The 26,427-nt window shown below is 41.2% G+C and overlaps 1 protein-coding gene across 4 annotated transcripts in view; it reads left to right on the top strand.

The window, feature by feature from the left end:
* The window catches only part of PHKB (phosphorylase kinase regulatory subunit beta), a 212,412-nt gene that overhangs the window by 76,658 nt on the left and 109,327 nt on the right, over window positions 1-26,427 (top strand). For all 4 annotated transcript variants that reach the window (XM_075009104.1, XM_075009103.1, XM_075009105.1 and 1 more), the window contains 2 exons: window positions 14,883-14,946; window positions 24,134-24,229. In XM_075009104.1, coding sequence (XP_074865205.1) covers window positions 14,883-14,946; window positions 24,134-24,229 — 160 coding nt within the window. The remainder of the gene's footprint in view (window positions 1-14,882; window positions 14,947-24,133; window positions 24,230-26,427) is intronic.

Raw genomic sequence — 26,427 nt, 5'->3', positions numbered from 1 at the left:
TTTCTGAAATGTGGTGCCCAGAACTGGACACAGTACACCAGCTGAGGCCTAATCAACACAGATTAGAGTGGAAGAATTCTTCTCATCTCTTGCTTATGACATTCCTGTTAATGCATCCCAGAATGATGTTTGCCCTTTTTTGAAATCATGTCACACTGTTGATTCATATTTAGCTTGCGAAGACCCCTGTGACTCCTAGATCCCTTCGTTCAGTACTCCTTCCTAGATAGTCACTGCTGATTTTGTATTTGTGAAACTGATTGTTCCTCCCTAAGTGGAGTACTTTGCATTTGACCTGATTGACCTTCATGCTAGTTACCTCAGATCATTTCTTCAGTTTGTTTAGATAATTTTGAATTATAACCCTGTCCTCCAAAGCACTGACCACTTCTCCCAGCTTGGGATCCTCCACAGACTTTATAAGCATGCTCTCAATACCATTATCTAAATCAGTGGTGTCCAAGAGTGGCATGTCTAATTGCCACAGTGTCCTCCCCTGCTCCCCTCTGCCAGGTGCTGTCCCCCCAATCAGGCCCTGCTCCCTGCCAGGAGCAGTCATCCTCCCCGTCACCCTCCCAATTATTTACTGGAGGAGCATGGCACTGCTCAAGCTGCTGTGCCGCATCAGCCCGCCAAGACCAGAGGAGTCTCCTCCACTGTTGCGCTTGCCTCCACGTGGTGGGGTGCATGTGTGGAGTGGCTGGATGGGTGCTCCAACGTGCAGCCCAGAGCCACATTTGCCACAGTTTTCTTTCTTTGTCACCGTATGTGGTGAAGGAGGAGTGTATTGGACACCGCAGATGTACATTGATGAAGATATTGAACAGAACTGGTCCCAAAACAGATCCCTGCAGAACTCCACTCATGCTTTTCCAGTATGAATGTGAAACATTGATAACTACCGTCTGAAAGAGGTTATCCAACCAGGTGTGCACCCGCCTTATAGTAGCCCCATTTACATTCTATTTCTCTTGTTTATTGATTGAAAAGGTCCTGCGAGACTGTGTCAAATGCTTTGCTAATGTGTAGGTATACCATGACTATCGCTTCCCCTTAACCACAAGGCTTGTTGCCTTGTCAGAGAGCTATCAGTTCAGTTTTATATCATTTGTTCTTGACAAATCCAAACTGACTGTTTCCCATCATCTTCATCTTCAAGCACCTGGTATCTGTCAGCTTAATTCTAAACAATTACTGTGTTGTCTTCTCTTTTAATTTGATGATTTTATAACAAGTGCCTCTCTTGTTCAGATCTTTTATTTACTCTTATTTTTTATTCTCAGTTTAGCTACTGTGTGTGGGTGGTCTGCTCTTTTTACGTTCACCTTCTAATGGAAGAAGCAATGGTTGTGCTGAAAGGTCAATCAAAACTTTTAATTCTTGTGTAAGTAAATAGATTCAAATCTGAAGCATCTTCTCTTCCTATTTATTACCTAAACTGTACTTCCTTAAAGCTTTGCTGCATTGATTTTTATAAGTTGTCTTGGTGGGGTTTTTTTAATGTTTGTCAAGATGTACACAGCCTCGGAACATCTGGGCTCTTACCCATCCACTGCTGCGCTTGTGATAAAGTGTCAGAAATCAGGACTATAACATATTAAACCATAGGCTGAAGGTACGAAAATCTGAAGGAAATCATTGTGTTTTCACCTGCCCATACATTCAGAAGAATAACTTTCTGCATTCCTCCTACTACATCTACTTTCATCATCTTCTCTAGAAACACAAAATCAACACTTTGGGTAGCTCTCATCCACTTCTAGTCTGATTTGGTTTCCAAAGTAGCAATATGTTAAAGGGGTTGTGAACCTACCTCAGTTCAAGCATGTCTTGGAATATCAGACTGAGCTGTTGAATTCAAGAGCATTTCAAGGATTGTGCTCTTATATCTTAACTTTCATGTGCGCACATCATTGCAGCCTGCTAGACCTCTGTGGTCTAATTGCTTTATTATGAGAAAATCAGTATACTTATTATCGGTAATCTCTTTGTTATCCATGTCCTCTTGAAATAAAAAACTCTGAAATCAGATACAAGCACTATTTGTGCTCTAATAGCTATAAAGTCAATAGAGCTGTGGCTTTTTAGTGACAATTATAGTAATTTTCTAGAGGAAATGGGTTTACAAATGTAGACTAAAAAAGTGACGATAGTCTGACACAAACGACATCCATATGTAGGATTTGTCATGATGGATCAGTGCACTTATTTCAGTGTGCACTATTTTTATGTTATTCAGTTGCATGATGTGGAACTTTATGCATTGTAATTTTCATTTAATTAAAAGCTGCTGTTTATAGCTTGTCCTTCCTATACTTTCATAAAGTTCCCCTTATTGCGTATGAAGTCTACAAACAAAACAACAACAAAAATCCTCCCATTGAAAAATCGGTGTTCCAAGTTATATCCTTCCTTTATCTCTTCCAGTGTTTTCAGTGTCTCTTTTTATGTTCTCTGCTTATTTAGGCTGCAAATGCCTTGAGCTGAGGATCAGGGGGTTCTTCTTCAAGTGATTGCTCTTGCCCATTCCAAGTTGGGTGTGCACCAGTGCACACCCAGTCACTGGAAGTTTTTGCCCTAGCCAATAGCCTTTGATGCAGCATCCCCTGGAGTGGCACCGATATGGTAACCAATATATGCACTGCCTGAGCCCACCCCTCAGTTCCTTCTCGCCGCACTGCCAGTTGTTGGGTCTCTTGCTTTTTCTGTTCAGAACATTAGCTGGTAGCCAATTGTAATGTACGTAGTTCTTGAAGTGTAAAATATTTTTACGATTTTTTTAGTTAGTCTTAGACTGGGTCTACATGACATTTTGTCGACAGAACTCTGCATTTTCCTTAACAGTATTATCCCTCAAAAATTTGAAACAAAAAAGCAGTCCAGTAGCACTTTAACAAAATAATTAATTGGGTGATGAGCTTTTGTTGTATAGACCCACTTGTTAGTCTTTGAAGTGCTACTGGACTGCTTTTTTGTTTTGATAGTATATAGACTAGCATGGCTCTCTCTCTGTTACTATTCAAAAATTTGAGGCATAACAATGTCTGGACAGAGTACTGCTGACAAAAGTGCAGTGTCGACAGAGAGGACTTCTGGTTGCTGGGCAGCCCTCTTTGCAGAGCTGCCATTCTGCTTTGTGGCACCAGAGTGCAGTGCAGTCTGGCAATTCCCTGTCGACAGAGCAAGTTGTGTGTAGATACAATCTGCTGACAGAGGTGCTGTCGAGTTCACCCTGTTGGCAGATGCTTCTAACGTAGGCATAGCCTTGGTGTGTTAACTAATTATGACCAAATCTGTATACTTTAAAGAACATAGTTTATATTATTAATTAATAGGTTGTGTTATGTAAAAATGACCCAAGAGAAATTAACATAACATGCCTACTAATGGAAGCTATGTTCTGTTTTTGTCCTGACTCCTCCAACAAGATGTACTTAATAATTAAATCTTCAACAAACTGTCTGAAATTTAATAGCATTCTTAATGTGCATAACTTTATACTGCTTACTGTTTTGAATAGCTTTTTGTTATCTTAAGACATATTTGCTATTTGAATTGTGAAAATATATTAGCTTTTTTCCTCTTTACTTCACTGCTGCAAAAATCTTCCTTACATATTTGCCATCTGAAGAAGACAGCATTTATAGTAGTCCCTAGTATACAATGGAGGAACTATCTGATAGACTGTTAACATGAAGAAATATTTATTATGTGATGGGAAAATGACATCAGCATTTTAATTTTAATTTTAAGGTACTAGTATGTTCATTTTCAAGCACTGTTTGTGCAAGTACTGAAATCTCCAGAGTAATGTATAAGTAAAGATAGAAAAATACTGATGAGCTGCAATCAGTACTGATAGCCTACGCAGAAATATAGAGTTAGCAAGTAAAAGTAAAATAAGGTAAAGTTTGCTTTGGAAGAATCCATATTTTTCTATACTCTCCATCAGCCCCGTCTCTTTATCAAGGTAAAAATAAGATAACTTCACCTGAGTGTCATTGCTCTTTCCTTCCATTCAACTACAGGTTCAACCTCCTAAAACTAGAATTCTCTCATCTGACAACATCTGTTGTCCAGCATGACCACAGATGTTACTGGACCGAAGACCCAGGGGAGGGCCAGCTGGGGCCCAGTGATAGGGGAGCCCAGCCATCCTAGGCAGAGGAGCCCGGCAGGACTTGTGTCTCCAGCCAGAGCCTACCCTGGCATCTGCTGGGGCATGGCTGTGCTGACAATCCAGCTGGGGCTACAGCTAGCCCCAGTGGCCAGGCTGGAGCTGGAGCAGGTGCCCCAGCCCAGCCTGAAGCTGGCCTCCACAGTGCTGGGGCTGAACCAGCAGCGCCCATGGTGCTGGGGCTTGAGCCAGCTCCCATGGGGCTATGGCCATGTCCAGCATCCCCATGGGTGGGGCCACAGCCTGGCCAGCGTCAGAGAAAGGCTCCAGTTCCAGAGCTAGCACTCGCAGGGCAGGGAAGCCCAGCAATTCTTGTATCCCAAGCTTGAACCAGCCTCCGTGGAGCTGGGGCCACGCTAGCAGCCTGGCAGGTGCTGACCCTGATGCCTGCTGGGCTGGGGCTATGTCAGCAGTCCAGCTGAGATCACAGCCAACTCCAGTGGCTGGGCTGGGGGCAGCGGAGCCAGTGACCTGGGTGTCCAGGCCTGTATCTGGTATTAGTGGGGCCATGGCTGAAGCTGTCAGCAGTGCCCACAGGTCCATGTCCACAGATGGGCTGGAGTCGGCCTCCAAGGCTGGCAGCACGAGCATGGGTGGCCAGTGATAGCCCAAGTTCTGGGCAGGAGATAAGGGGGCCACGGGGCTGGAGATGGGAGAAGGAGGGCAAAAGTGGAACTGGCAGCAGGGAAAAATAGCAGACTGGGTGGCCGGAGACAGGGGACCACCTTTCATCCAGCAAATTCCCTCATCTGGGACCAGTCAGAGCCCAAGGGTGCCGGATAAGGGAGGTGCAACCTGTAGTACTTCTGGGTATTTCTTTCCAGTCAGGTCATGTTGCCCTCATTTTCCAAAAATACCTGCTTGTGTATATTGAAGAAATTCTTAGGGAAATAGAAATAGGGACTTCATTCATATATAATCCAGTTATCAAAGCAGTTGATTGATCTTATGCTGATAGAGCATGCCTAGTTTTTTTGCAATATAACTGTAATACCCAAGAAACAATGTAAGTAAGTTGCTTTGTCAATTTCAGTTAAATCAGTGGCTGTTTCATAACTTTACTAGATAAAATTATATTACTAGAATGAAGTTAAAAATGTTTTAGAAATGGGACACTAAGGAAATGGTTAGTAACCATTACATCAGTGAATTCATAAGAACACAAGAACATAAGAATGGCCATATTGGGTCAGACCAAAGGTCCATCCAGCCCAGTATCCCGTCTGCCGACAATGGCCAATGCCAGGTGCCCCAGAGAAGGAGAACAGAAGACAATGATCAAGTGATTTATCTCCTGCCATCCATCTCCTGCCCTTGTACTGAAGGCTAGGGCACCATACTTGACCCCTGGCTAATAGCCATTTATGGACCTAACCTGCAAAAATTTATCGAGCTCTTTTTTAAACCCTAATAGAGTCCTGGCCTTCACAGCCTCCTCCGGCAAGGAGTTCCACAGGTTGACTGTGCGCTGTGTGAAGAAAAATTTCCTTTTGTTAGTTTTGAACCTACTACCCATCAATTTTATTTGGTGTCCTCTAGTTCTTGTGTTATGGGAAAAGGTAAATAATTTTTCTATATTCACTTTCTCCACACCATTCATGATTTTATATACCTCTATCATATCGCCCCTCAATCGCCTCTTTTCCAGACTGAAAAGTCCCAGTCTCTCTAGCCTCTCCCCGGTTTGGAATGGGACCCGTTCCAAACCCCTAATCATCTTAGTTGCCCTTTTTTGAACCTTTTGTAATGCCAATATATCTTTTTTTGAGGTGAGGAGACCACATCTGCATGCGGTACTCAAGATGTGGGTGTACCATAGTTTTATATAGGGGAAGTATGATATCTTTTGTCTTATTATCGATCCCTTTTTTAATAATTCCTAACATCCTATTTGCTTTACTAACTGCCGCTGCACACTGCGTGGATGTCTTCAGAGAACTATCCACTATAACTCCAAGATCCCTTTCCTGATCTGTCGTAGCTAAATTTGACCCCATCATGTTGTATGTGTAATTTGGGTTATTTTTTCCAATGTGCATTACCTTACACTTACCCACATTAAATTTCATTTGCCATTTTGCTGCCCAATCACTCAGTTTGCTGAGATCTTTTTGTAGTTCTTCACAATCCCTTCTGGTTTTGACTGTCCTGAACAACTTGGTGTCATCTGCAAACTTTGCCACCTCACTGCTTACCTCATTTTCTAGATCATTGATGAACAAGTTGAACAGGATCGGTCCCAGGACTGACCCCTGGGGAACACCACTAGTTACCCTCCTCCATTGTGAAAATTTACCATTTATTCCCACCCTTTGTTTTCTGTCTTCTAACCAATTCCCGCTCCATGAAAGGATCTTTCCTCCTATCCCATGACCGCCTAATTTACATAAAAGCCTTTGGTGTGGGACTGTGTCAAAGGCTTTCTGGAAATCTAGGTATATTATGTCTACTGGGTGCCCCTTGTCCGCATGTTTATTAACCCCTTCAAAGAATTCTAATAGATTAGTTAGACACGACTTCCCTCTGCAGAAACCATGCTGACTTTTGCCCAACAATTCGTGCTCTTCTACGTGCCTTGCAATTTTATTCTTAACTATGGTTTCTACTAATTTGCCTGGTACTGATGTTAGACTTATCGGTCTATAATTGCCAGGGTCTCCTCTGGAGCCTTTTTTAAATATTGGCGTTATATTGGCCGTCTTCCAGTCATTGGGTACTGAAGCGGATTTAAAGGATAGGTTACAAACCACCGTTAATAACTCCACAATTTCACATTTGAGTTCTTTCAGAACCCTTGGGTGAATACCGTCTGGTCCTGGAGACTTGTTACTATTCAGCTTATCAATTAACTCCAAAACCACCTCTAATGTCACTTCAATCTGGGAGAGTTCCTCAGATTTGTCACCTAAAAAGGCTGGCTCAGATTTAGGAACCTCTGTAACATCCTCAGCTGTGAAGACTGAAGCAAAGAAATCATTTAATCACTCCGCAATGGCACTGTCTTCCTTGATCGCTCCTTTTATATCTTTATCGTCCAAGGGCCCCACTGCTTTTTTAGCGGGCTTCCTGCTTCTAATGTATTTAAAAAACATTTTACTATCATTCTTTGAATTTTTGGCTAGCTGTTCCTCAAAATCTTTTTTGGCTTTTCCTACTACATTATGACACTTAATTTGGAAGTGTTTGTATTCCTTTCTATTTTCCTCACTGGGATTTGACTTCCACTTTTTAAAAGCTGCCCTTTTCTCTCTCACTGCCTTTTTAACATGGCTGTTAAGCTATGGTGGTTCTTTGTTAGGTCTCTTACTGTGTTTTTTTATTTGGGGTGTACATTTAAGTTGGGCCTCTAATATGGTGTCTTTAAACAGTTTCCATGCAGCTTCCAGGGATTTTAGTTTAGTTACTCTACCTTTTAGTTTCTGTTTAATTAGCTTCCTCATTTTAGTGTAATTCCCCTTTTTGAAATTAAATGCCGGAGTGTTTGACCGCTGCGGTGTTCTTCCCAACACAGGAATATTAAACATTATTATATTGTGGTCACTATTTCCAAGCGGTCCAGTAACAGTTACCTCTTGGACCAGATCCTGCATTCCAGTCAGGACTAGATCGAGAATTGACTCTCCCCTTGTGGGTTCCTGTACTAGCTGCTCCAAGAAGCAGTCATTTAAGGCATCAAGAAATTTAATCTCTGAATCCTGTCCTGAGGTGACATGTACCCAATCAATATGGGGATAATTGAAATCTCCTATTATTACTGTATTTTTTATTTTGATAGCCTCTCTAATCTCCCTTAACATTTCAGCATCACTATCACTGTCCTGGTTAGGTGGTCGGTAATATATTCCTAATGCCATATTCATATAAGAGGAATGAATTGTTATCCATAATGATTCTATGGAACATTTTGATTCCTTTAGGATTTTTGCTTCATTTGATTCTATATTATCCTTCACATATAGTACCACTCCGCCATCCGCACGACCTGTTCTGTCTTTCCGATATAATTTATATCCCTGTATGATAGTGTCCCACTGATTGTCCTCATTCCACCATGTTTCTGTGATGCCTATTATGTCAACTTCCTCCTTTGATATGAGGTACTCCAGTTCACCCATCTTATTAGACAGACTCCTAGCATTTGTGTAAAAGCACTTTAAAAAACTACCACTATTTATTTATTTCAGCTTACTACTTCATTGCATTCTCTGGATAACTAACTTTTTAATCATCAGAAGGTTTAAAAACCAAGGGAATTTACCAGCCCTTCGTGGCAGCTGCTCCAAGAAGAAATTTTTAGCTCACATAATCAGGTTTCCCTTGTTTCTGAAGGGAAGACCGAGGTTTTATAAACCTATTGGTGACAGTTTTAAAAAAAGATATAGCCTGAAATCAATTTTTCATGGCATTGCTGGTAATGAAAACATTCTAACAGAAATCATGTGTGCTGAATATAGTACAAGCAGTTCTGCAGCTGGACATGTTTTCCCTTTGATTCTGTTGAAAATATTTTCTGCATAGTTATAACAAGCTCCCTTGACAGGGGTCTGACTTTATTTTTTAAATATTATATTGAATTTCCATAAATAATAGCAATATATTTACAAAGAAAAGCCTGAACCTGTGTAAATTCCATCCACTGTTCTCTAATAAAATGCTTTGACACTGTACAAGTAAGGTTCAATATTTCGCTTATCCATATTTTTGTCTATTTTGGAATATTGAACATAATTACATAATTTATTACCTTTAGCTGATGTAACCATTTTAAATAACATCTGTTTAAAATCAGAGAAAGGGGGATAATCATTGATTCATCTTCTGAAGTAATATTTTTCATCTTAGCCAAATGTTCCTTTTAAATTGCTCTAATAAAAAAATCTAATGTCAAAATTATACAATATAAATCTCTAGTAGTGATTAATTCCACTTTATCTACAGGAGGGACTGAAGCCAAAATATCTCTAGAGACCAATATATTCCTCAAAGTAATGAATTTCTTTGAGTCAAGGTCACTCTCATGGAATCCATGTGTATGTGAGAGAGGGTTTGTGTGTGCTCTGATACAAACTAACAGTTTAATGTCTTTAAATTGGCTTAATCCTTATCCCAAACTGAATGTGACAAAAAGTCTTTCCAAAAATAATTTAAAGTAATTGGCCCTCTTTCCACAAGTTTTGTTGTCAATAAAGAAACTACAATATCCCATCAATTAATACTTTCCAGATCCTTCATACTTTCCCAATAATAGAATAGTACCTCATTTATGGCATTTTTCAACCATCTTGATCTTAATAATGTAACTCATTACCCGTGATAGGAGCTGCTTCCTTGAAATGATGTCTCTTGCACAATGGTGATGACATCAGTTTCATATGGAAGGCAGACTTTACTCTGAGGAGAGGGTTGAGGCTGAGTGTCTTAGGAGTAGCAAAGAGTTCATGTGTTAAGAGCTTTTTTCCTCTGTCTCCTTTCCCTGGATGCTATTTGTGGAAATGAAAATGAGCTGATTGTGATTCAACAGTTTTGTGGGAAAGTAAGTGTTTTACTACTACTTTGTGCTGCTGTCATCTTCTTCGGCATAGAAACTGTTTTCCAGAACATTCTTGGATCTTTCTCCCCATCCCTGTGTCTTACCACTTTCATCTTCCCTTGATGGCTTCTTTTTGTTTTGCTTCTCACAAGCATGCTTGTGCTTTCACCAGTATCAGCATTTTTGTCTGGTGCATGCTGACTCTTGCACACAATCACTTCGTGACTTAATACACGTCTTTCAGTCTCCTTCTCATCACTGACCTAAACTGGTTCCTCTGTGCCACATTCCTTCAATTTCAGCAACACTTTCAAACAAACCAACAGGATGCCTTTTTTTTTAAACCATCTTGCAATTGCTCTTGTAATTCTCATCTCCTATATCACCTCTCCTATTCCTTATTCATCTTCCTTTTTTAATATTAATGTCATCATATGCTTAAACAGAGGGCGCTTTCATTTTTGTAATGAAATCTGAAAATACTATGCGTTCTTATGATGTGTAAATATATAAATCAATAAATACACAAATGATTATGATGTAGAGCTGGGAGGAGACTTGAACCTGTAAACAAAACAGTTGGATTAAGATGCTAGAGAAGGCAAGAGGAAACCAGAGGAGACATTCAGTGGGAGGATATGATTAGAATATTAGCAGGATCATGTCAGCAATTTATTTTGGAGTCAGTATACAGTAGACCCCCCACAAGTTACACAAGGGTTGCGTTCCTATGCACCCTGGCTAGCTCTAATTTCAGGCAAGTCGGGGAGGAACCAGGAACAAGGCTGCCACATGGTTGCCAGCTCCCCTGGGCTTGCAGGAGCTGCAGAGCTTGCAGTTTCCTGGTTCCCAGATTGGCGGGGAGCAAAGAATCAAGTGTCAGCTGCTGTGGAGTGTCTTCTCCCATCTGGGAGAAGCTGGGGAGAAGCCACGCTGCTGCAGCTGTCCGTCTGCCTGGCTTCTCCCAACCAGGGGAGCTGGGCCAGCAAACATCCGTGGTAAAGCGGCTTTTCCCCATCTCCTATGAGCTGGGGGCTGGAGCAGGGAGCTGGGGAGGGGATTTCAACTTGCGCTTAACTCACGTTAACACAAGTTAAGTGCAAGTTAAAATTGTGCAAATCAGGGGTTTACGGTATTAGATTTCTTTGGATGTAGCAATAGATAAGGAAAAAGATGAGACACAAATCTGTGCTAAAGTCAAAAGATGCCCAAATATAGTGGTGAAAGGACCACTCAGTGTCATTTTGATTGGCATTTTAAACATATACGAGCAGTCACGCATTGAAAATACGAGTGTTTCATTTTATTAATCAGGCAGCTGCAGTTAATCTAGGTTCACTTACTTTCCCTTCGACAACAGATGTGATTTGTAAGCAGTCTGTCTAAAGTGATCTTCCTGGTTTTTGTAGTGTCTGTTTATAGTCTGCCATAAAACTGTCATTAATCAACCAGCTTAATATTTCACTTTTTAGAAGCTCTGTGAATTTTAAAATGCTGAAATGTGACTGGGGTGCTTGTACTAATGCAAGATAATTTGTCATCTATATTAACGTTTTAACTCATTCTAATATAGTGGACCCATTTGAAGTTCTGGTCCATGCTTTTTGTGCACCTGTAAGTGCTGGTACAGAGCACTGGCACCTAAGCAGCCCCAGACACAAATTGCCAGCCATAGAGCTGGGGGGCCCAGCCAGCTGGGGAGCAGAGTCCAGCTGGCAGCCCCAGCTATGGGAGCCCTGGCCAGGGAGCGGAGGTGGGACCCTGGCAGCCCTTTGTCGGGGAGCCAGCTGAGTACAAGCTCCTTTTTTTGTCTTTAATCAAAAAAAACACTCGTCATCTTGAAGAAAATGCTGATGATGATTCTACTACTGCTTTTGTGCTGTATCAATGATCCTTGAAAGCATAAGATTATAGATTATTAAAATGAAACATTTGAAACTACAAGCTATTTGACTTTACAATGTATGATTTGTGAATAATGCTTTGTATATTTTAAATCAAAGTTTTGCTAATTTAGAAAGGTTTATATATATATATAGATATATTAATTTGGTTTGCAGTCTGCTTTTAGAAGATTGTAGAATTATATAAATATGTGGTTCCTTTTTAGTTCTCCAAAAATAAAATGTTTACTTTCACACCATACTGTAAAAACGTCTCAAAAGTTGATTAACAGTTTTTAATATTTTATATATTATAATTATATTTATTTATATATTTTTATATATTTATATTTATATATGCCGCCCGCATGCTAATGAAGTGCTGAATATGCAGTTAGTATGCAGTTAGTATGCGCTGAATATGCAATTAGTAAACTTCGAAATGGCCATTTGCATGGCCATTTCGAAGTTTGGGGCACGTGTAGACATAGCCTCAGTGTGCACAGAAGCAAGAGAAAACAGTTATAAAACTTTGCTGAGCTATGTTTAGTATGTAGTGGGAAACACAAAATATAAAAACTTCTGTGCTAATTATTGTATCTAAATGGTGATATATATTGGACGTGAACATCCAAAATTAGGTTGACACTTAATAACAAAAGCACCATCTTTTAATTCCAGAACAAGGTTTGCTGGCTGTGTTACTTACATGAAAGGTAATTCAGGTTAGGTGTTAATCTAATGGACATTGCCACCTGGTGCTACTGAGACTGGCCTTCATGTATGTTTCAGTGGCTTTTCAGTTATAAGGATCAAGCCTGAAGGCACTCCATTGATATTTTTGTAAATTTAGAAAGGAATTTGAAATTTTTTAACTATAAATGAGTCTCCAGTAAAGAATTGTTCTAGAACATAGCCAGATATGCTGATGAACACTGTATCTTCAGGCAGAAGATCATATTGAAAATTTCGGTTATAGTTAATGCGTGATTTGGGCAAGAACATTTCTGACACAAATGGATCTTTCACTGCAATTCCCACTTTTTTTATTAAGTGGATAGACATTGTTTAAGAAATGTCAGGCTCTTTAATGTATAAGGCTGGGGATCCGTGCCTGGGGCTGCTGTGGTACTGGTACAAGTATTAAAAAGAAAAAAGGTGGGGGGTAGTGGTAATAGAGGCCAATATAAGACAAAGCCACAAATATTGGGATTGACCCTATAAAATGGGGACATTCAGTTACCCTAATGACAGAAGATAGTAACTTGGAGAAAAAATGTGGTAGGACTATGGAGTAAGTTTAGGATGATGGGCTACATTTCAGTGCTCGTTTATGGGTGAGGAATGTTTACCCAGAAGAGGCAATTAGTTGCCACCTGCTTTTCATTTCTGGGTGGGCTTTCAGCCAGCTAATACAAGTCCATAGCCTAAAATTAAGCAGTTTTACCTTACAGCATCACCAGTAGAAGACTAGGATGCCACCATCCTTTTTTTAGAGGCAAACCTCTTTGAGTTTTGCAGCCCCAGGAAGGTCAGAGGAGGTATTTGTGCCTTGTTGCATTAGCAGATGAACACAGCCCCAAATGCATGTGTTTAAAAACAAAAATAAAACATCACAGTCAATGCACAGTAATTTCTAGATTTACGTAATTTAAATCAGGAAAAACAATATTAGTTTAGGGTGAAATTCAATTCTTTCTGCATAGAGCCTGAAAAACATCCTTTATGCAGTGAACTATGTCATGGTTGATCTAAATAGGCAGAACGTGAGGTCTCCAAATCAAGTAGCCTATTTTTCAGCCTGCCTCAGTAGATTGTTGCACCAGTGCCCGTTCAGCACTACAAGTGGTTCTCTGCAGGGTTTCACAGTTGGGCATAGGTGACACAGAGCATCTTTTAAATATGAGTGAATTTCCATCTCTGAGAAAAATTCATAATGATAACTAAAGCACAGTTAGATTTTTGATTCTATGGATGGTGTATGAAACATATCAAATAGATGAGATCTCACTGGTATACAAATACTCTAGATAACTTACTAAATGTGTCATCTTGAAAATAAAACAAAAAGATGGAATATTTGTCCCTATTTTTTATTTTAAAAAATGAAGTTAGAATTTTTCCTAGAGGCGTTATTCTTCATCATGCTGCTCCCGTTGTTCTTTTTCAAAGCTACTGGCTTCTGAGCACTTCCAGAAATCTGATCACTTCATGTAGGTGCTCTACTGAGAATGAGCTCTTCTGAAAATCAGGCCATGTAAAACTCATTTTCATATATGGTAGGATAACTATACCCTGTACATAAACATCTGCCGAGAGTCGAGAGGCTAAAGGGAGTAGTTAATTCAGAAGGCCCCGGGGTCGCTGCTTCTGCAGGAGCAGCAGCAGCCAGAGCCCCAGGCCCTTTAAATCACCACTGGAGCACCATGCTGCACACCCCCTCTCTGTGCCTAGGGCTGGCTGGGGATGGGTAGGTGGTGCAGTGCACTCTGGGTGGCACTGAGGGCTGGCTGCTCCCAGCCCTACTTCTGCTGTCCAAGGCTCTACCTCTTCCAGGAATGCAGAGCTGGCCCCTTGCTCCTTGCCTGGGGACCCAGCAAGTCTGTCCTCATTCCTTCATAAACAAAAAAGTGTTTAAAATGGATAATCATTTATCCAAACTAATATTAAATACCATTAAAAAGTAGTAGTAACATTGATGTGGGAAATCATGGAGAAAACCATTTCAGATAATAAGTTAATAGCATTGATATAGCTGACTTTTGTTTAATGGCAAAAGCCTATTACAGAGTATACTTCAATATTCATCCACTAGTTGAATGAATGAGTTGAAGATAACTATAGCTGGATGGCTGACATCAGAAGTGTGCCCTTCCTTGTATCTAAAACTAATGTGTAGTATTAACTTTGCATCCAGATTATTTCATCAGAGGTTTCTTATGTCAGATTAAGTGTCTGAGTGTCTAATATTCAATAAATGTACAGAAAATAAACCTGCAGTCCTACTAGCACGGCACTGAAGTACAGAATGCGAGATATCCAAAAGCAAAAGGAAACTAAGTGAATTTTTTTCCAGATGATGATCACTAACCTTTAAAAACAAAGTGAAAACTGAAAAGAAAATTTCTGGAAAATAAGCACAACCTGCTGCATCTTTGTTCATTAGCTTATGATTTTATTGAAAAATACTGATCAAGAAGAGATCCTACTTCTGAAAGAAACATCAAGTATTGATTTGTTAATTCCAGTTTTGTAAGCATAACAAATGTGTTTTTCTTTTTGTCCCCTTCAGCTCTGTCGGGTTAGCAAAAGCAGCTCTGGAAGCTATTAATGGATTCAACCTCTTTGGCAATCAGGTAATAAGAACATTTGTTCATGGGTTCGGTACTTTACCCTAGATTAAAGGATGTGTTAAAGTCCATGTAACAAAGTCAGTTCAATCACCAGACTGGTAAATTTAATTTGTGACTTTTCAGGTACAGAATTCTGGAAAGAGAATATTGATAGATGGAATGTTTTAGTTTTACAAATTCCCTTTTAGTTTTGAAAATAATCCAAAGCTTGATTTTTAAAATACTATATTTTTCCTTCTTCATCTGCTAAATTGCAACTGCTGCTGTTAAACAGGAATTCATTAAAAGTGATCGTTGGAGGGTTAAATAATTTTATAATGGGACCACATGTACTGGAAGTAGCGCTGATCTAATTTAAAAGTCAGAGGCTGGAGAAATATATCCATATATGATGAGAGGATTGTCCCAGCTGTACATTGAATGGAAATATCAGAAGCTTTAGGACTGACCTGAACCCTGGGAACTTATTCAAAAACATTATTCTTGATGTTTTCAAAGAGTGGAGCTTTTAGGTACTAGTACTTTTTTGTTGCCTCAAAAGTGAGAGATAGAGCTGGCTTGTAGAGCGGCAATCCAATCCTATTTCAAAGCTTGCAATCCTACATTAAGACATAGCTAAATTTGCTTCTCATAGGGAATCTGATGTGTAGGGTTTGGGGACAGATTTTGTACAGTTACCAAACAAAAGCTTTGGTCTTCAAAGTTTATTTTTAATTTTGTCTTAACTGGAGATGATGGAGAATTGAGCATTTTTTATAAGTCACATTTATTTACACTTGCAAACCCAATGCTGAGCAAGTGTATTGACATGGGGCAAGTGATCTGATGATTATATATTTCCTATTGCTACTATTTCCCTATTTTTACTACTGTAATGCCTAGGAGCCTAAGTTATAGAATAGGATTCCATTTCTGGGTGCTGTACAAACACCAAACAGGATAATAGTCCCTCCACCAAACCGTTTATAATCTAATTATAAGATTAGAAAACAAGTGGATATAGACAGGTGGGAGGAGTACATGAAAACAATGACAATATTGTCAATAATAGACCAGGCAGATGGAGGATGGGAAGGAGGCAGGCATGGAAATGAAGGACTATAACCCGGGAGTCAGGTGAAACATGATCACAATAAATGTGTTAGTTCCACAATTTTGTGATAGAGGGATGGGGTTAGTTGGAAGAAAAGAAGAGGGAAGTGAGGCAGAGCAGGGGAGGAGAGGCAGGTGTGGAATAAAGCTGAGCTGAAAGGACCAAGCAGGGAATGGGAAAGTTGGCACAAACAGCTGATTGGCACAGGGCACAGAAAGTCTCTGGGTATTCTATAGTATCTTCAGAGTGCATGTGGATTTTACATGTACAATTTCATGTCTGGGGTAGGAGGTGGTCGCAGATGGGCCCCATATTATGGTTCTCCTACCCCCATCTCTGCTTTGACTTTTCTACTTATTACTGACTGGAGTTACAGTACAGTTAGTTTGACACCAGAAGCCAGGATTCCTAATCTAAATTTTATACCTTACTAGCTGTATGAATTTTTTTTTGTGTGTAAACCCTGTGAATTATTTGTTCCCCACTTCCCCAGCTGTAAAATTAGGGATTGTAATACCTACCAGTCAGGGGTATTAGGAGTTCTAATTAATATCTGTAAAGAATTTTCAGGTCACTGGGTGCAATGTAAGTGCCTAGCAGTATTATTCTTCTTTCTAGCAGTACTTTAACTAGATAAAGTTTATATTTAAAACTGTACAATTTTCTTTTTATTTTGCTGACACACTATATAGTATAAAGTGTACATTATAGAGAGAAGAATGCATGTGGCAAACCTAAACATTCATATTTGTGTTTTTTAAATTTCATGCAGTCAGTTTCAAAAGAATGATACCGTTTCCTTTCTGTACTATAAGATTTTGTAATTCTGTTTACAGCATAAAGAGTAACTGTAGGCTTTTGTAAGTAAGTAGGCTTCTGAGGCTCTATTTTGCACTGATAACAGGAATGCAGGTTTTGCCACTGACACCAATTGTACACATACAGACACTTAATTTTACCTGTGGCAATTCACTCTCAAGTGTTACCTTACAAAAAAATCAGTGTTTGTGAATTTCCATATTTTCAATTAAACTAGTCAGTCTGTAACTCTTTCCTCCATCCTCAAGACATCCATTTTCTTTGTAATCTCACCACTCATTCCCTTCGTTCTTTTTCTAGTTAAATATGTTTTTTTTTATCGGACATCTTCTAAAACTTATGATAAATTCACAATTAGTGGCTTAAATTATTGAACAATCACCGTATTTGTACAGCTTACAGGTGAATATCAGAAATGCTTGGTACAGAATATTGCTTTATCAATGGTAAATCTCTGCTGTAAATGTGCTAGGTCTGTATTCCGTACTTCAGTCAGTAGTTAGTATGTGCAGTTTTTGAGCTCAATCTTGCATGGTGCTGAACATGCAGGCTACGTCTACACTTAGTAAAAATTTGAAATGGACATGCTAATGGCCAGATGGAAGAATACTAATGAGGTGCTGAAATGCATATTCAGCACCTCATTAGCATGTCAGCAGCCACGGTGCTTCGAAAGTGCCATGTTTTGGTGCCGTGCAGCTTGTCTACACAGGGTTCCTTTTCGAAAGGGGACACGGGTAGAACACATAAACAAGCACTTTAATATAAATAACAGTGTGTAAGTCTTTTTTAGACAGTTGTTTATGGGTGGTGTGGAAGGGGTGATGGGACAGGGGGTAACTATTTACAGGGGTAGAGCAGCCCCAGGTGGGCTCCCAGGGAGGGGGACAGCATTAGTCCTCCAGGGGCTCGACTGGCATGATCCCCGTTGCCCACATCCTGCCCATTTCCCCCCCCCCCCGTGTCCAGGGGCCCATCCTGGGCTGGTGGCATAGGCAGGTAAGGGTGCACCTGGGTCGAGTCCTCTGTGGGCTGTGTGGGGTCGGCGCAGGGGGCGGGAGCCGTGGCCTCCCTCTGCCCGGCCCTCACCAGCAGCATGTGGGCCAGACCAGCTGGGGGCAGATGGGTCGGGACCAGGGCAGCGAGGTCCCGCATTTGGGGGTGGTTCACTGTGGGTGGTAGGTTTGGAGGGCAAACCGGGGAGTGGGGGGAGGTTGGAAGGGGGGAGGCTGAGCAGGGGACAGGGGAAGTCAGAGCAGGGAAGGTGGGTGGGGCAGATGGGTGGACGGGAGATGGTGGGGTGGGGACTGGAAGGGCAGCTGCAGGAGTGGGTGGCAATGGGGTGGCAGTTGGGGCCTGGTGGCCGGCCACAGCCTGGGTCAGGGTGTCAAGGCTGGCCACCACCTGGTCCCATGCCTGCTGTTTCATGTCCAGCTACTCTCACAGCAAGCTGGAAAGGTCCTGCAGTGCTGCGGTGTGTGCAGCTTCCCCCGTGTTGTCCTCCCCGTACAGGTGGACAGCCCGCGCAGGGGTGACGTGGAGTCCGGGTTGCTCCCCCTCGCCCTCTGTGGTGGGGCTGATCCAGCCGCAGACTACAGGAGCTGTGGAGACAAAAGGGGAGAGCAGTGGGGGCCATGAGTCCCAAGCACAGAACCTTCTGCCCCCGACCCTCCGGGTGCCCTGTGATGCCCATGTCCCGAGGTTCCCTGCGTGGATGCCAAGGGCATGCACTGCCCCACGCTGCCCCCTTGGTCCCCCACAGCCAGCCGGCCTGTGGTGCTGTCCCTCCCACGTGGTGCTGAACACCACGTGTCAGCCCCTTGTCCGGGCCTGGGGAATGCAGCTGTCTGGACTCCACAGGCCCTGGGGTAGCAGGCATGGGACAGGCTGTGGCAACCCTGGGTGGGACCGGATGCCTCCTCCCCAGTCGTGGGGTGGCTGGTGTGCAGGCCACCTACCTGTGGGTCCCTCCAGGAAGTTGGGCAAGTTACGTGTGGTTGGGGCCCTGCTGAACGGCCCGGGCATGATGTTGATGATGAGGGCCCCCTCACTTGATCCCATGTCATCCCTGGTGGTGTCCAGCCTTCGTGGGCGGCTGGTGCTGGCCGTGGGTCTGGGACGGTCCTCGCCCTCTGTCCCTGTCTCAGGCTCCTGCTCCATCTCCTGGACCATCATATCCAGCAGCACGGCCGGGGGTCCCACCTCCTGGGGCCCAAGGAGGTGGTCCTGCCCTTTATAGTAGGGGCAGCTGGTGGGCGCTGCTCCTGACGGCCTGGCAGTATCCCTGGCACAACTCCTTCAGTTTGGACTTCACCTGGTCCAGGCTCTGGGTGGGGTGACCCCAACCGGTGAGGTCCATGGCGAGGTGCTGGAATGCTGCTCCAACCCCACTCCCCGGGCACAGTGACTGGTAGCAGAGCAGTGCGCGCATCTTTAGGATGCTCCCCCACCCACACAGGTGCTCCTCCTGAGATCACATCACGGTAAGACTGCTTGCTATTGTTTTCCTTGTATGCATTACCCAGAGGCAAACCCTTAAGAGTCTTTTGACACATTCATTGGAGGTCTGTACACGCCATATGCAGGCTGTAGAGGGCTTGTCAGAGATGCCCAGGCCCTCTGAGAGGGGCAGGGGCAAAGCAGGCATATGCCCCTGAGATCCTTTGAATTGCTGCAGTAGTGCTGCTCTGGCTGCCTGTGGCTGTAAGGGAGTTGGGGGTGGGGGACAGCACTGCAGTCTGGGTAGTGCTGAGGGCTGATGGCCCTTGGCCCCCTCTTCTGCTCTAGGCCCCTCACCTTCTGGAGCTGGAGCCCTCTCTGCTCTTGCCCCATGGCTTGTAGCAGCTGTTGGCACCACTGGAGTTGCATGCTTGAGAAGTGAACTTTATGTCTACCTGGGGAAGATAGGTTGGGAGTACACTTAATTTCCTAAAGATCCAGGGGGTTGGGAAGATGCTGATTAGGCCTTCATTGTGGCCCTTAAAGAGGAGGCAGATGGGGTCTTCTTCAAGCGTAACCCTCACAATTGAGCTTTGTGAGACACACAACAAACCTCTTTTCATCTCCCCACAAATAGAGTTGGTAGTCACCTGGCAAGTGTAGATACCTAAAATCAGTTATCAATTGTCAGCCTAAAAAGGAGGAGTGCGTGTCTGACTGCTGTATAATGTTGTAGAGCTTAAATGGACTAATACTCTTCTAGGGATAGAAGAAATCAAATTAGTTTTTTTTTGCCTTTGCTAAAAGAATATATTTTTTCCAGTGTTGAATGAGTTTTTGTATTACACAGTTGAATCTGATCTTCTACCATGAGCTTTCTTTGAATAATTAAGGTCAAAGAATGTTTAAACAAGCATAAACTTTTCAAATAAAAACAGCTAAATCTAGAAGTAGTGAAGGGCAAGGAATTTCTTATAATCAGACATCATGCCGTTTTTTTAATTGTTGTGTTTAGTGTTCAGATATAATGGTGATGAATGTGTTATATACTTGGAGATGCAATATAAAGCACCTTTTTGCTTTCGTTTTTTTAACCAAGTAGATAAACGTATTTTATGTTAGACATTTTTATCATCTCACAAGATTTGTTTTAATCTTTTAAAGTTCATCAAATAATGTCATACCCAACAACTGATAACTATACTTCTTTCTGTATAAATCTTCTTTCTGTGTGTATATATATATATATGCAAACTTCTCCATCCACTGATCTTTTTAAAATTAAAATATTTATCTTTAATTCTCTGAAGTCTTTCATACCTTCTACAGCTTAAATGCAGAATCTTTCTGGAAGTACTAGATGGCTTCATATTTCCAGGCATCCTTCATTCTGATGGTGTTAGTACAGATGCAAGTATAGGCAGGTTCCTCTTGGGAAGCCCAGCAGGATTTCACAAACTGACAGGAACACAGCTGGAAATGAAATACAGAAGCTGTCCGTTCTTGTACTTGACTTGATGTAAGAAATATATGCAAAGACATGTGGGTCATTTCCCAGATGAAAATAATTATATATAAACCCAAAACATCGATTTTTCTAAAGAACATTATCCTATTATCCAAGCATATGAAATATTTTCTCCATTTTAAATAGTCTGTCGTAGCTTTTGGTTTCTAAAAACCAAAATGGATGGTTTTGAAACCAGTTTCTCCTTCAGCAGCTCTCTACTCCCTTCTGTTCAGCTTGTCCTGCTTATAGTTATTAAAGGGACAGGGTAAAAATTACGGTGATATTTTTCAGGTTCTATTTATCAATAAATTTAGTTTTCCTTTTAACACTGATGTTTCAATTTAGGTTCAGTTTCCTGCTAACAGAGTGCTTTAGCTACATAACAAAGTTGTCATCATGGTGCTCTGGTGTTTCTTATGCCACAATCAAATTGTTGTTTCATAAGCTTTATTTATGCTAGAGAGTTTAGTCAACACTGGAGATGCATTCTGTCTACATATTGTTGACAAAACTCAGCACTTTTGTCTACAGCCTTTTGCCTCTCCCCCATGAGCAAAATTCCTTTCTCAGTAGAATCTGTTGACAGAAAGACCATGTGCTGTGCTTCCAGTTGGCCATTCTGTCAAGAGAGTCGCTGAGCAGTCCGGCCACACACTGTCAACAGAAGTTTTGTCAGAAGATATCTTCCAACAGTAACTTCTGTTGACAGATCACTGTAGTGTAGATGTAGCCGTAGAGAATAACAGCTGCTACCTGTGTTCTAAGATCATGAGCCAAAGCTCCAACTGGCTATATACATTGATTTAAATTATTTTGTACTGACTGAGATCAGTAGAGCTACACTGATTTACACTTGCTGAGGATCTGGACCATGAGGCACATCTATTCTGGTTTTCTTTTGTGTTTTGTTTTTTTTAATACAGGGGGTATTCAATATAAATCCAGGTTACGTTCTTAAATAATGCAACTTGTAGTGAAATGACTTACAACAAGGAATTAATATCCATAAGGAATAATGTAATTAGCTTGAGTTATGTTCCCAGCACATACAGTTCACACGTGTGGTACATATAATGTACCTATAACCCACAAAAAACAATAGATAGAAATAGGTAAGATGAGTATGTTTTTATTTTTACTTTGTAAATGGATTTGATGTGCTTGATGGTAGAAGTAGAGATACTGAAACAGAGTTAGGCAGAGGAGAAGGGAGATGGGATGGGGAGTCATCTGCCACCATCTCTTCCTCATCCAAGATGTCAATTTCTTCATCCTCCTCAACACCTAAATACTGTGCAACAGCTATTGGTCCCACTTCTTGCATGTCTTGAAGCCCTGACAGGCCAGCTTCTTCCGTGACTGATTCAGGTTCCTTTGCTTTTGTAAAGGGAGTCTCTAGTGTCATCTGGTTACCACCACGAATTTTTGCACCCCACATCTCTCACTAGTATGACAATCTGTCATGTAGGAGATGTGTAACCTTGGAGGAGCGATCAGTCAGATGATAACGAGTCTTGATTGTGTTGATGATTTCATCATTAAAGTTAAAAATATGATGAAGAGACTTCACTGAAAGTCCTTCATCTTCCTCCTTCATCGTCCTGCTTTTCCTCTTCAAATGCTTGATTAATTAGCTCTTCTGAGTCTTCATTACTTACAGGCTGAGTGGGGGGCATGGCCACGGGGGGGGGCACAATTTTTTTATGGAGGAACAACGAAGTCCTGCCCCTTGCAGTTGCAGTGTTACTAATGGGGGGAAAGAGCTCCCACCTTGCCCTGGGTCCTGTGGCAATTGTCAGCACCACTGGAGACAGATAAATATTTACAAATCTCTTTTTAAAAAGGAAACTAAACATGGGGATTAAAAATCTGGATGTTTTCTGTTTAATATTTTCAAAATATTGTCATCAAAAAGCATTTTCATCTCCCTTATGGAAATCATTCTAGTGATCGTGTGTCTATTTATGTAAAGTATGCTATGGCTTTTATTTCATTTGTCCAAGATAGCAGATAATAATGTTTCACTGCAATATGTAGGAAACCATGTGAAAGTTATTTTAAAAGCTAAACTGTCAGCCTGTATCACACTACTAATCTAGTGCAATGATAAACTGGTATAGTACTACTATAGCTAATAGATTAATAGATTTTTTATAATAACATAAATCAAATAATTGTCTTTCCATTCATTTATCAAATGGCAAAAATTTTTGAAACGTTGTTTGGAAGCAATGTAAAGGAAGAGGATTTTGCTTATTCTACAACAACCTCTCTTTCAGAGAGCTGCTGCATATTCTAACAGTCTTTTAGCAGCCATCTGCAGAAGGATGACCATGAATTGATTAACAGTGCTGATACCCAAAAATGCTTTAAAATTTACAGCGGATGCTAAATAATCTGTGCTTAGCATTTTGATATTATCTGTTGAAATATCTGATTTGTGCAATATACATTTGTAGTTAACAGTTGCAGAATGTTGTACTATGTGAGTCGTTAGCATTGACACCATGTTTTATATGACAGGCAGGCATGTAGCCTTTCATGTATTGAAAACAGCTGAAAAGTCGTCTAACATAAACCAGCTGTGACAGTAGTGGGTAGATAAACTGATTTTAAAAAATTGATCTTGGGAAAATTAATTTAACACAGTCCTTTTGACTTCTGGTCCTTTGAGTTTTAATTCTAGTGTCTCAGATAAGGAAATCTGATAATATAAACACTAAGGGTGAATCCTGACTTTTTTGAAGTCAAGGTGAGTTCCGCCATTGACATCACAGGGGCCTAAAATTATCCCTTGAGGGATAATCCATGCTCAAGCTCAGTCCTAAGTGGCCATGCTGTTTGACACTAAACTCCATTTCATGAAGTTGTCAAAAATGGTAAATTAGTGAAATTATATTTTAGTGTAAACATTATATTTAACAACTTAATATTCAAAAGATCCAGATCTGACCATTGTGCTGGAATATATGGGGCAAGTAAAAGGAATGTTTTGCTTGAGGGTCTTTGTTTCAAGTGAAAGGGGTTGTTTGTCAAAATGGATTACTCTCATCAGTTTTGGCTGAGCTTTGTGAGAGCCTCTGCCTTTTAATTTTAGTGATTAAAACTGCTGCTTTTGCCAGTCCTTTTAATCAAATTGTTTTTGTTTAAGAAGTTATAGAAAATGTAATTAATTTTATGTGTGCCATCATAATTGGGTAATCCAAACACTAGTCACTAGGAATGGAGATCCAAGGTTTTAGTAATCTCAGTATCCGCTCTTGCTATTCAGTTTCTATAAATTGCATTTAGTTCCTTTATAAATATTATGTTTCATATTCTGTTGACAGGGCTGCTCTTGGTCTGTTATATTTGTGGATCTTGATGCCCATAATCGAAACAGACAAACTCTCTGCTCATTGCTACCCCGAGAATCAAGATCTCATGTAAGTAGTTTGATGGAATTCGGTTTAACAAAATACAGAGAAAATAAATTAGTAGGTGTTCTTAGCTTTATTACCATTTTAATATCCTATTTAATAAAGGACATGACCTAGTTGGTTGGGAAGATATTAGATTCTGCTGTTAAAATATTATTGTAGAATAGTAGTCATCTCTGCAGTAGAATTATTATGGCCAGCCTCTCTCTAATTTAATAATAATCAGAGCAAGATGAAAACAGTAATCTAAATAATTTAAAACTGAACTGTTGTTCTAAGAATAAGATAGCTCACTATACAGTGGCAGGAATATCTTCAGTTTTATAAGATTCTTGGTTTTATAGTAAACCCAGTGTCTAATGTATTAGGATATAATCTGTAACAGAAGTTATAAGAGATTTGGCATTTTACACAGGACTCCTTGCTATTTGTTGGTACCTTGTGTAACACGATACACTGCTCACTGCTGGTGTGTTGCTTCATGACTTATCTGGGGATTATCTCACCACTGGCTGGACACCCAGTCCTGTGGTTGCTCAGCCTGTTGTCTCAATTTCAGTTCCCAGAACTCTGGGTTGATTTCTTCATTAGGACTCAGCTGCTCCCTTGGTAACTTTTTCAGGGTCTGTCAAAGTCTCTCTGGTCAAATTGTGTCTCTGATTTGCTGGGCAGTACTCTGTTCTACATGCAAGGCTGTGTCACTTCTCCAGTGGCTGTCAGGGGAACCTGGGCCCACTCTCTACCTCAGGTTCCAGTCCAGGGACCTTATGTTCCATAACTGTGGTCAACTCACTCCCATACCTGTTTGCAGTTTCTCTGGGCTTTGTCCTACTCCCTTCTTCTCTCCTCTGGCATCTCTAGGTTTACCACTTGATCAAACTTCCTCTGTTCCCTGTAGCTTCTTCCCCTTTTGCTTCTTGCCAGATCTTATGATCTCCAGCACACCTACACTCTGTCAGGAAGTGAATGGCAGTCTACATTCTCCTTCTGTACTCAGCTTCTTAGCTTTATCGAAGCCCTTCCCATTCCAGCCGAGGAGAGCATCCTCCTTAAAAAAGTTATATTTAAGGTGGAGCAGATGCAGTTGTTTCTTCCTTTGCTCCTGTTCTTAGGCAAGTTCATTTTTATTCTAGTTGAAGGAAGCAGATTCCATACAAAACTTCTAAGAAGTTTTGGTTAACAGTATTTGTTCATTAATCTTGCTAGTCTAGTTAATAAAGTTGGTTGGTTTTGAACTTGGAATTATATGTTCACTGGGCAAGCTTGAAAAGGTACTACTTCCCCCCACAAACCCCAGAAATAGAGATTTAGTTTAGCTTCAGTATACCCCGGGCAGGTTATCAGCTTAGAAGTAGATCAGATTTTTGGTCAAATAAGTGATATGTGTGTGCTATTCTTAATATCCATTTAGCAACAAATATTTTAGCTAATTAACTAAACACAATTTGTCTACTTTTATGCCTTTTTATTATTGCAGTTTTAAAATCTGTTATTTTTAAAATCATCTTGTATTTTCCAAACTAATTATGAGTATATCAATACAATAATCTAAGTGCACAATTTTTGCTTACATTCTTGTTTCATATTTCATTAAAGCTGCATCTACACGAGCTGGCTACTTCGAAGTAGCCGTGCCAACTTCGAAATAGCGCCCGCCACGTCTACATGTGGCGAGCTCTATTTTGAAGTTGAAATCAATGTAAGGCGGTGAGACGTTGAAGTCGCTATCCCCAACAGGAGATGAGAATAGCGCCCTACTTCAACGTTGAACGTCGAAGTAGGGCACGTGTAGACAATCCGCATCCCACAACATCGCAATAGCGGGGTCTGCCATGGCGGCCATCAGCTGAGGGGTTGAGAGACGCTCTCTCCAGCCTCTGCGGGGCTCTATGGTCACTGTGTGCAGCAGCCCTTAGCCCAGGGCTTCTGGCTGCTGCTGCTGCAGCTGGGGATCCATGCTGCATGCACAGAGTCTGCAACCAGTTGTGGGCTCTGTGGATCTTGTGCTGTTTAGTGGAAGTGTGTCTGGGAGGGGCCCTTTAAGGGAGCGGCTTGCTGTTGCCGGGGAAGTGCTAGTCCACCCTGTGACCCTGTCTGCAGCTGTTCCTGGCACCCTTATTTCGATGTGGGCTGCTTTGGTGTGTAGACGCTCCCCTGCAGCGCCTACTGCAATGTAGCGCTGCCCAACATCGACGTTGAACATC

This window comes from Carettochelys insculpta, chromosome 14, assembly GCF_033958435.1.
Source record: "Carettochelys insculpta isolate YL-2023 chromosome 14, ASM3395843v1, whole genome shotgun sequence".
Classification (NCBI taxonomy): domain Eukaryota; kingdom Metazoa; phylum Chordata; order Testudines; family Carettochelyidae; genus Carettochelys; species Carettochelys insculpta.
Note: the sequence above shows the minus strand (reverse complement) of the source record. Positions and strands in the feature narration are given on the sequence as shown.